The 12,004-nt window shown below is 34.6% G+C and overlaps 1 protein-coding gene across 1 annotated transcript in view; it reads left to right on the top strand.

Annotated features, from left to right (window-relative positions):
• Window positions 1–12,004, top strand: part of MAN2A1 (mannosidase alpha class 2A member 1) — a 159,684-nt gene that overhangs the window by 56,135 nt on the left and 91,545 nt on the right. The window contains exon 5 of the mRNA XM_060143376.1: window positions 7,133–7,260. Within this exon, the coding sequence (XP_059999359.1) occupies window positions 7,133–7,260 (128 nt within the window). The remainder of the gene's footprint in view (window positions 1–7,132; window positions 7,261–12,004) is intronic.

The raw sequence follows: 12,004 nt of genomic DNA on the forward strand, positions 1-12,004 counted from the left end.
TCCATTGCATGAATATACCATGTTTTGTTTTTTCATTCATTCATCAATGGACGTTTGGATTGTTTTTACCTTTTGGCTATTGTAAAAATGCTACTATGAATATGAGTGTACAAATATCAGTTTGAGTCCTTGTTTTCAGTTCTCTTGTGTATATACCCAGAAGTGGAATTGCTGGATCATATAGCAGTTCTATGTTTAATATTTCACAGAAGTCCCATACTGTTTTCCACAACAGCTGCACCATTTCACATTGCCACCAGTAGTACCTGAGCTTTCCAGTTTCTCCACATTCCTTATCAACACCGGTTTCCTGTTTTTCTTTTCTTTTCTTACTTTTTTTTTTTTTGGATAATAGCCCCTAATGGGTTTTGTACCATGGTTTTTAAACTTAATATATCTTGGAGAACCTTTCAGGAACCTTTCTTTTTAAAAACTATATAAAAGTGTTTGTTATGAGTGGGCCTTAATTTTTTTTTTTAACATCTTTATTGGGGTATAATTGCTTTACAATGGTGTGTTAGTTTCTGCTTTATAACAAAGTGAATCAGTTATACATATACATATGTTCCCATATCTCTTCCCTCTTGCAAGTGGGCCTTAATTTATGTAACTTCTCCTGATTAATGACCCTGTAGTTTTGTTTCTGGTCTTTTGTGAATGCATAAAGTGTATCTTTATCTTTAGTGTATATAGTCATCCGTTGATAATCCTCAGGGGGTTGCTTGCAGAACCTGCCCCAGATACCCAAATCCTTATATAAAATTGAGTAGTATTCGCATTTAACCTACGCACATTCTCCTGTGTACTTGAAATCATCTTGAGATTACTTATAATATTTAATACAATGTAAATGTTATGTAACTAGTTGTAAATACAATGTCAATGCTATGTACATAGTTGCTAGTGTGTGGTAAATTCAAGTTTTGCTTTTTGAAACTTTCTGGAAATATTTTTCTTTTTAAAATTTTCCTTCAGAAGTTGATTGAATTTGTGGATGCAGAACCTGTGGATATGTAGGGCTGACTGTACAGTGCTTTTATTTATTTTTATGTATTTTCTGACTTCATTTTAAGGAGCATAGATAAAAGTATATATGCATTTTAAAATTTGATAGTTATTGCCAGCCTTAAGTAACAATACCTATTTGTAAATATCCTTGACATCACATGTTACACAACTTTTTGATCTCACTGAAGTTTTAATTTGCATTTCCTCATGAGTGATATTAAACTTCTTTTCATTTTCAGGAGCTAGTTATTTCTGAAATATCTGCTTCATATCTTTTGTTTGCTTTTCTTTTGGGTTGTTGGTACCCTTTTCTAGTAGGAACACCCAGATTTAAATGGCGAGCAAAACAGATATGATTCCTGCCTTCATGAACTTACAGTCTATTGAGGGACAAAGACAGTAAACATGCAGATGTGTTATTAAATTTTGTGCTAAATGCTATGAAAGAAAAGTTTTGGATTTTATGAAAGATAACAACTTAGGTGGGGTTTGGGTGGAGTGTGGTGGCCAGAGAAGGCTCCTGATAGATCCGCTATGAGCCAGTGAGGTAAATACTGGGAGGAAAAACGTTCCAGACAGAGAGCATGGACTGCAAACTCAAAGAAAGGGTATGGCTGGAATGAAGTGAGGAAGAAATGAGGAGATGACTCATTGGTCATCTGTCCCTCGTATACTCTCTAAAGATGGGTGTCTATAATACTCAGAGGTATATGATCAGTTTCCCCAATTATTATGTGAGTGGTTTTTAAAACAAATCTTATTTTTACTCTCTTATTAGATATTCCCCACGAAAGTCATACGAGTCAGATAATCTGATGAGCAAATGCTTTTAGCCTATTAATTGATTCATTGAGAGCCTCCATCTTTTTTAATTTTCCATTTAACTAATTTTTTATTTAAGAATGAATCACCATACATCATCTTGTATTATTTCATATTTCCCCATACAAATTCAACTCGTTTTCTCATGTGAAATTAATTTGTGATTCTTTGAAGCTTGCTAAATAATGCATTGTTTGCTACTAAGTTATCTGTAACAATTTTCCCATTAGGGAAAAAAGCTCTTTGAGACTGTCCTTCTGTGTGTGACTAAATTTCAAATGTGTGATGTGTCTACATAGGGGAAAAAGTGACACTCAGAGAAAATGATTCGCAACTTCTTGTGCTTGGCAAGTAAATTCATAAATGTAAATTCTGGATCTTGGGCAAAGTGAGCTGTGACAGATATACTCAGCTTAATTTTGATCAGTATTTTCTTAAGTCTTTTATATCAGATTCTCAAGCAGAGAAATTGTAGAAACAGAGAAGTACATAATGGCTTACAAATCAACCAATTAAAAAAGTAAGGGTGTTGTGAATTGTGAAAGTTAGTGCCTGTTTTCCTATTTTCTGGATTTGCTGCACATATATACTTCTTTCTCTCCCTCTCTTTCCCAGTCTTTTCATTTGTTTCTGGATCTCTTGTTTATTAGAAAATATTAGGAAGAGCATTCATGCAAAAAATTTGCCAGAAACCAGAGCGTCTCTTGGTAGAAATTAAGCAATAGACCCTATGAGGTGGGCACATCTTCTTTGATTTTGTACTTCCCTTTTTTTTTTTTTTCAGAGTTAGAACAGTGGTTGTTATTGGGGAATTAGATCTGGGTAACTTTTATTTACAATTTTCTGCATCCTTTCACTTTTATCATTAAAACAATAGGCATTGCTCTCCTAAAAGTAGTATAAGTAGTATGCCCATTTTCTTTTTTTTCCGAACAACCTTCTATTGAAGTATAGTTGATTTACAATGTTGTGTTAGTTCCAGGTGTACACTGCAAAGTGATTCAGTTATGCATATATATGTGTGTGTGTGTGTGTATATATATATATATATATATATATATATATATATATACTCTTTTTCAGAGTCTTTTCCATTATAGGTTATTAAAAGATACTGACTATAGTTCCCTGTGCCATACAGTAGGTCCTTGTTGTACTCCCCTGACAATTGCAGAGAACTAGCTCAATTCATGCTTGTTGAGCACTAAGTGAATGGAAATACTTGGAAGCACCTGTACTTATTCTAAGTAACTTTTTCTATAGGTGTTTCCCATTACCTGATTTTTAAAAAATTACGAAGGTGTGGAATATACAGCTTGCAGTCTGTCTTAATTTTATTTTGTGTTGCTAACAATGGCGATTTCAAATATGGTACCTTTTGTAGGCTAACATAGCTTTTCTGCTATTGCTTATAAATATTTTTCTCAGTATTTCCTGGAGTGTTGTTTCTGTAAGACTGTCAGGCCTACTTTTTGTACCTATCACTACCTGATGATGATGGTGGCTGTGCTTTTCAGTCATTAGGTCAGTGTTTTCCTCATGTATATTTGGACCATTTTGTTTTCCTGTCATTCTTCATGTGCTTCTTAAGTGCTTATCACATATGTTCTAGAAATCAGGGGTAAACGTGGCAAATGTGTGCACTTCTGCAGTTTTTATGTGTGCATGTGTATTTTTTGTTTGTTTAACTGGTCAAGTGGCATGTGTTTTTGCCTAACACAGTGAATATTTTATATCAAGCCTGACCTTCCTGCCTGTAAGAATGTCTGGTTTATAATCTGGTTTTCACCATTCATATGTATAGACTAGGGAGAACAGGCAGTTGAGTGAAATAGGAGTACTCACTAACCTGATTATTTGGCCAGGTGTCCACTCATTGTCACATTGCTTCATATCTTAAATCATGTTGTCTATTTTCTTCCCTTCTGTTCTACCTGATTAGAGAAACTTTCTTAAGAAAAACTAAAACCTAAGTTCTTTCTGGCCTGCTATTATAACATCACTTATGCCTCTGTGACCTCCTCATGTAGTTTTTATTAAAAACCTGTGTGAGCCATTTCAAATATCAGTCCTTTGGCTTCCACGACATAATATTTTGGCTTTCTTATGAGTTTGTTTTAAATCACTCAGACTGAAGATTAAAAAAAATAAACAAACCGCAATCCATTCTTCCCCACTAATTTAATGGCTATTTTAATAATATAAAAATTTTTTAAATTTATTTCTCAACTTTATATTCTGACCTACTGATGTGTCCATTTCTGAGTAAGTCACAGTTATATGGTAGCTTTTTAAACTATGAAAACAACTTTTACCAAGGAGAAGTGCAGGTTGTGCCTCATTACTCTTTTCTAGAATGTCTCAGGTCATAGTCACAGATTTGACCTTTTTATCTTTAACATTTCTTTTCACCTCAATTTCCTCTTATATTGTCCTTCTGCTTGGTCCTTAACTCTCCTTTTGACTGTTTTCTCCAGACTTCCCATCATTCTCTATTTCATCTTTGTTTCATTCCTCCAAAACTTAATTTTATATTGGCCTTTTCCCCTAAACTTAGTTTTCTTTTTCAGTTAGGTCCTTTTGGCTGCCTCACTGTCACATCAAATAGCCTTATCCAAATTTATGTTTATTACTGCAAAATGATTCCCTTCTCAACTGAACTGCACTGTCTGTGTATTAACACCACCACCCCATTAGACCCCTGGAATCAAAACCCTAAGTCATTCGTACTTTAATCCTTTCTTCTATGTCAAGATATTTCTCAATTCCCACTGATGCTTCATGAAGCATCTCCTCTCTCTCCCTCCCCGTTCATTTCTCCTACATGAATCATATTCCAGGTCATGTCACTTTATACCTATATTATTATTCACACTCCTTTTTAACTGACCTTCCCTGTTCAACTTATTTTGCATATGTCTGTGAACTTCATCTAATAACAAACTTTATGTTACTACTCATTTTAAACTGAGAATCTCATTCACTCATTCCCTCTTCATCTAACAACAGAGAGTACCCATTAAATGCCAAGTAAGCTTCTCAGTGCTGGGCCTGGAAAAGTGAACAAAACATGTCCTGGTCCTTGTTCTCTTGGAGCTTATGTTATAATGGTGGGTGGGGTGAGGAGGGAGAGGAAGCAGTAAATGAACAAGGCCATTCTGGTTTGTGAAAAATACTATTGTGTGATAGAGTGTGGAGGTACAGTGGGAGTGTTGATTTAGGCTCTGTGGCCCAGAGACTTTGTGGGTGTCCCAGAGACTTTTATTTGAGCTGAGAAATGAGGGCAGCTGGGATCAGCCAGGTTGAGAAAGATAGGAGAGAAGAAAATAGATAAGAAAATCCTGAAAAACATTTTAATGAGTGAGAGGCTTTCATGTCTCCCCCATAGTAATGGATAGGATAGTCTTTAAAGTAATCATTGTGTACAGATAAGAACTCTGTACACAATCACAGTAGCATCTCAGGCATCATGCAGAGGGGGAAGGGATAAATTATTCACAGACAGAGCTGAGGAAATATAATATGTGTCATTCTTTGCTTGGTTGGCTGTTTCTTGGAGCCCATTTATGCCTATGGGACAGGGAATATGTAGCAAAATAAAACTGATATAGGTGAGAAATTCCATCAGTGGAGTGATTTTTTTCCATTTAAGATTACTTAATTTATAGTTTCTATTCTCTATTCAAGAGCAGCAAAAAATTTGTTTTGACCAATTTATTTCTGATATTTTCCAGAAGATCTGTTTATTGGAATACTGAGATAAGGAGGTCAAGTTTCTATATGTGATGACTAGAGATTAAGTCCCAAATCTGTCCTGACATCTCAGGCTTGCAAATACTGCTCATAGGCATAAGGGGTGGGACTGGTCCATGGCTTCCAGGGTGTGGCTAAATCAGGCAATCACCAGAAAGACAAGAAGAACTAACTGTAAGCAAATTCCCATAGGCAGTAAGAGTGGGACAAAATAGCCTTGGATTTAGTTGTGTTCTTAAAGAAATACAATTTTCAGAAATTTCCAGCTTCTTTCTTACAGGTTCTTGATGTGGGCCTGTGAGAATCTGAGGTTTGACTGGAACATTGGAGTTTCTTTAGACACTGTATAATGAGCCATCATATTCTCCATATGAAATTGTATTATTTGGTGATCCCCATGGTAATATAGATGTAATCTCTTTTTATTTTATACAAGGAAATCATTCATGTATTCATTCATTTTTAGAAATTGTGTCCATTATCCACTCTGTCATTGGTTCTATGATCATGCATATATTTGAAAAAATTGGATGTTCTGTTAATGCTGTGGCTTCTGTTACATGCTTTGTAGGAAAATGTTTATTCTTTATGCCTCTGGTCTGTTTCAGCTAAATTTGGCTTGGTGCTTGGCTGTTAGCTATAGGCATTCAGTGATGTTTATCCTTATTAAAGCTGCTTTTGCTTCTGAAATTTTACATCGTTTTCAAAACCACCTTGTCGCAAACTCAGAAGTCTGTGGCACTTAAAAGGCTTGCTTAAGTTCTGGACATTTACACTTCCTCATGTAGTTCTTCAAATTTTTGATAGTTGATTTTTTTCTGTCTCTGAGGAAGGTATCTTCTTGTAACAATTTAGTTCTCCAGGACTGTGGTCTAGTTACTTTGTGAACTATTATGGTAAAGAGCACTCAATGAACAGATAATGATAATGTTAGAGCTTTTGGCTCAATAATGAAAGATAAACTATATAGCCTACATTATAATCGACTGGAGCAGGGTGCTTTATAATGTTTTCTGTATTCCCAGAAGCATGTGATATTTACTAGCTTTACTTTTATTTTTATTACTTCTGTAGTTTGCATGATTAACTTATCAGTGTCAGAAGTACTAAAATAAGTCCTGATTTTTCAGCATAGGTGTAATGAAACAAATATTGTGCTTAAAATGACAGTCCTCCAATTAACATTCATCAAGCATATACTCAGGTATTTGCTAGGTGCTCGGCCAGATCCAGAAGTAAATCAGACGTGGCTGCTGACATCAGGAATCTTTGAAGTTGTATGGGAGATAATACCCTTGTGAAATAGAACTTGCAGAGTGACCTGCATGGCTTTGCCTAGGGCAGGAGGAGCAGATACTTTACTAAGGACGCTTTATCACCAGAGTCCCAAAGTTGAAATTCATGCACTGGTTTAAAAAAAAAAAATTAACAACTAGTGTGAATACTGGTTACATTTAAAGGCTGTCTCTAATGTTTATGATGTCTTACATTTTTATTTGAACTTTTCTTATATATGTTAATGTAAACTCTTATGTTATTTTCTCCCTAGTTTACTAGAAAACGGTCAGTTTGAAATTGTGACAGGTGGCTGGGTTATGCCTGATGAAGCTGCTCCACATTATTTTGCCTTAATTGACCAACTAATTGAAGGACATCAGTGGCTGGAAAAAAATCTAGGTATGTATTCGTATCTTTCTCTTTCATTTGGACTGCTTTGGAAAATTAATTTTGGGGAATGTGAGATGGGGCTTTTTATTTTTTTTAATAACTAATTTTTCTAGCACTGATTATTACTGAATAATTTATTTTTTTATTGATTTATGATGTTTCTTGGATCATAAACTCAGTTACATAGATATAATATGGTCACTCTTAGGGTCATCTACCTTGTTTCACCTATTTATCAATTTTACCTATTTATTAATTTTAGTATTTTTTTCTAAAACTATCCCCCTGGGATTTTAATTATATATTAATTAAGACACTTGATCATAAAAGGCAAAAACCTAGTTTACTAGCTTAAGCAAAGAAAGAAAAAAGGAAAGAAAAATGTTAGTTTTGTCATTGAGAATTCCAGAGATAGGGTAGCTTCAGGTAAGGTTGGATCCAGAGGACTTAGATTATGTCATCGGGATACTGTCTCTTGACTCTGCCGTAGACAACCAGGACTCTGATCTTCTTGGTCTAACAATTAGGAGGAGTTTTCCTTAATACCTTACCTAATTGACCCACTTTGGGTTAGGCGCTTATCTCTGAGCCAGTTTACTGAGGCCAGAGTTAAAGGAGCTGAAATCCCTGAGGCCTGGTTAATTTGATGGAAATGATCATGTGGGGAAAGTGGTTTGGGGCAGGGTCAGCCTTGCCTGAACCATGTGAATGGGTCCTCCATGGGGAAGAAGTATCCTGTTACAACAAGAAGTGGGGAAGGGTATTCTGAACTGATAAAATCAGATGTTCATACAACTCATAAGAACATAGGACTACTCGAAATCTTTGTGGTATCGAATATTTGCATTCTGCAACATGGTATGTAATTGTTTTCAAATATTTCATATCTCTCAGTACAATTTTGTAGTTTATGGTAAATATACATGCTTTTATTGAAGTTATTTCTAAATATTTTATTATTTTAAAGTATTCTTCTGTTAGGGATAAAATCCCCCCACCCCCATTAATATTTTGTTTACTTTTTATTTTGGAATAATTTCAAACTTAAAAGTTGTAGGAATACTACAAAGAACTCCCATAAGGCCCCCAACCAGATTCACCAGTCATTATTTTGACACATTTGCCTTATTTTTTCCTCTTTCCATATTGTTATTGTTGTGATTGTTATAGAGTAAGTTGCAAATATCATACCTGTGCTGAAAAGAGTTAACATAGCAGATCTGAAACTGCTATCCTTAGAAAGATCTTGCTTGCAAAGTTGGCTGTTGGCTGGTGTCTGAGGACTTGGATTTCTTAAATGATGAGTGACTCACTGTGTTTAAACTATACAAACAGGCAGTGTATGCTAAACATTTGTTTCCCTTCTGGGAGTCTAGAATCATATTATGTACTAGACAGAGGGTGCCTGCATGACCAGACCCCAGTAAAAACCTTGGACACTGAGTCTCTAGTGAGCTTTCTGGGTTGACAGCATTTCAGGTATTGTCACCATTCACTGGTGGAGTAATTAACTCATCCTGGGTGATCCACAGGGAGAGAACTCTTAGAAGCTTGTGCCTGGTTTCCTGTGGACTCTGCCCTGTGTGCCTTTTCTCTTTGCTGATTTTGCTTTGTATCTTTTCACTATAATAAATCATAGCTGTGAGTATGACTATATGTCTAGTGCTGTAAGTTTTCTTAAGTCGTGAAATCTGGGAGTGGACTTGGGGACCCCCTACTCAGTGCCACTTTTCTTAAATACTTAATTATATTCTAAGCCAAAATATTCACTTTATAAACCTCAGTTTTTGTGGATTTTTTTTTATGTTTAGCTTTTATGGATGTGTAATTTACATGCAGTGCAACACATAAATCTTAACTGTAGAGTTTGAGTTTTGACAAATGTAACTCTGCACCTTGTAAATTAGAGTAGCGTTCTCAGTTTTGTTTAAACAGTTTAGAGCAACATGTTGTTTTGGACACTGTTTTTACATTTGGTTTGGGATACTTTTTAAATTGTTTAGTCTTTGGTCGTTAATTTCTGCTTTTACTAACTTTATTATATAAATTTGACCATTAGAAACTAAGTTTGAGTTTTTAAGGTTATCTTTTGCCTAAAATATCCATTTTGTAACTGTTCTCTGACTCCTCTTAAGCTTTAATATTAGATATATTTGGAATAATCCAGTTTTATTAATTATATTATTCATGTTGCTCATGTTCTAATTTTTAAGTCTATTAGATTTGCCAAAAACTGAATGATGTATTTTACTCTTTTTAATGATTGTTTCCTGTAATTTTTCTTGTTTTTACTTTTTTATATTTTGACAGTCTTGTTCTTACATGAAAACACAAAATCTTTCCTTGTTTTATTGGCATATGTACCGTCTTTATAAAATTTTGGATTTTTCATATACTGCATTTCCCCCCTAAGTTTTTCACTTGCCCCCTTTAAAAAAAATATTTGCTTATACCAAGGAAAATCCTAGAAGGATACTGGGGTCCTTTCTATGTCTCTCCCTAGCTTCTACCTCATTTTGTATCAGTTTTTAAAAATGTAGTTTACGTTCTTTCTCTTCTACATCATTACTTCTCAGGGATTCTTTAATCTGTTGCAGCTAGGTTGCTATTCCTGTGTATCAGGTGATTTTGATGCAGAAAAGATCATCAGTGATGATGAAATCTCAGGCATCACTAACTTTTCATGTTGATTTTTATTCTTGTTTGTAAGCTTATTCTGTCCTAGTTATTTGGGACAACACATACTCCTTTTTTTTTATTTTATAGCTTCATTTCATTTCATTTCAAATTTATAGAGTCGCATGATAGTATTTGAGAGGGGCTCCTATATATCCTGTAGGCTTGGCCCTCTGTATTCACCAGTTCCACATCTGATGATTCAACCAACAGTGGACAGAAAATAATTGAAAAAAAAAATCTGGAAAGTTCCAAATAGCAAAACTTGAATTTGCCATGCCTGGCAGCTACTTACATAGTATTTACATTGTATTTATCACTATTTACGTAGCATTTACATTGTATTAGGTATTATAAGTAATCTGGAGGTGATTTAAATTATAGGCATACCTCATTTTACTGTGCTTCACAGATACTACGTTTTTTACAGATTGAAGATTTGTCACAGCCCTGTGTTGAGCAAGTCTGTTGGTGTCATTTTTCCAACAGCATTTGTTCACTTTGTGTCTCTGTGTCACATTTTGGTAATTCTAGCAATATTTCAGACTTTTTCATTGTTAATGTATTTGTTATGGTGATCTGAGATCAGTGATCTTTGTTTCTATTGCAAAAGGATTATGACTTGCTGAAGGCTAGCGATGCTTAGCTGATTTTTAGCAATAAAGTTTTATTTTGTTTTGGTTTTCTTCCAGTTTTATTGAGATATAATTGATATACAGCACTGTGTAGGTTTAAGATATACAGCATAGTGATTTGACTTACATACATCGTGAAAAGATTATCTCAGCAAGTTTAGTGAACATCTGTCACCTCATATAAATACAAAATTAAAGAAACAGAAAAAACAATTTTCTCTTGTCTGAGAACTCTTAGGATTTGACTCTCTTACCAGCTTTCATATATAACATGCAGCAGTGTTAATTATATTTATCGTGTTGTACATTGCATTTCTAGTACTTATTTATCTTTATAACTGGAAGTTTACCTTTTGCCTGTCTTCATTCAATTCCTTCTCCCACCCTCACCTCTAGTAACCATAGATCTGATCTCTTTTTTCTATAAGTTTGTTTGTTTGTTTTTGAAGTATATTTGACCTACAACATTGTTAGTTCCTTTTATACAGCATAGTGATTCGATATTTCTATGCATTTCAAATTGATCATCACGATAAGTCTAGATATGGCACCATGCAAAGATATTACATAGTTATTGACTATATTCCCCACACTGTACATTTCATACCCATGACTCATTTATTTTACAACTGGAAGTTTGTACCTCTTAATTTCCCTCACCTATTTCTTTCCTCCTCCCAGCCCCCTCCCTTCTGGTAACCACCTGTTTGTTCTCTGTATCTATGACTCTGTTTATGTTTTATTATGTTTATTCGTTTTGTTTTTTAGCTTCCACATATAAGTGAAATCATTACAGTATTTGTCTTTCTCTGTCTGACTTATTTCATCAGAAATATGTCCTCAAGTTCCGTCAGTGTTGTCACAAATGGCAAGATTTCATTCTTTCATATGCCTGAATAGGATTCCATTTTATATATATATGTGTGTATATATATATATATATATACACACACACACACACACATATATACACACACACACACCATCACATTTTCTTTATTCATTGATCCATCTGTGGATACTTAGGTTGCTTCCATATCTTGGCTATTGTAAATAATGCTGCAGTGAACATAGGGGTACATGTATCTTTTCAAATTCGTGTTTTTGTTTTCTTCAGATCAATACCCAGGAGTGGAATTGCTGGGTCATATGGTAGTTCTCTTTCTAATTTTTTGAGAATTCTCCATACTGTTTTCCATAGTGGCTGTACCAATTTACATTCCCACCAACAGTGCACAAGGGTTCTTTTTTCTCCACATATAAAGTATTTTTTAACTAAGGTGTGTACATTTTTTTTAGACATAATGCTATTGTACACTTAATAGACTACCGTAAACGTAACTTTTATATGTACAGGGAAACCAAAATATTGTGATGTTCACTTTATTGCAGTGGTCTGGAACCAAACCCACAGTATCTTGGAGGTATGCCTGTATACAAGA

This window comes from Lagenorhynchus albirostris, chromosome 3, assembly GCF_949774975.1.
Source record: "Lagenorhynchus albirostris chromosome 3, mLagAlb1.1, whole genome shotgun sequence".
NCBI lineage: Eukaryota > Metazoa > Chordata > Mammalia > Artiodactyla > Delphinidae > Lagenorhynchus > Lagenorhynchus albirostris.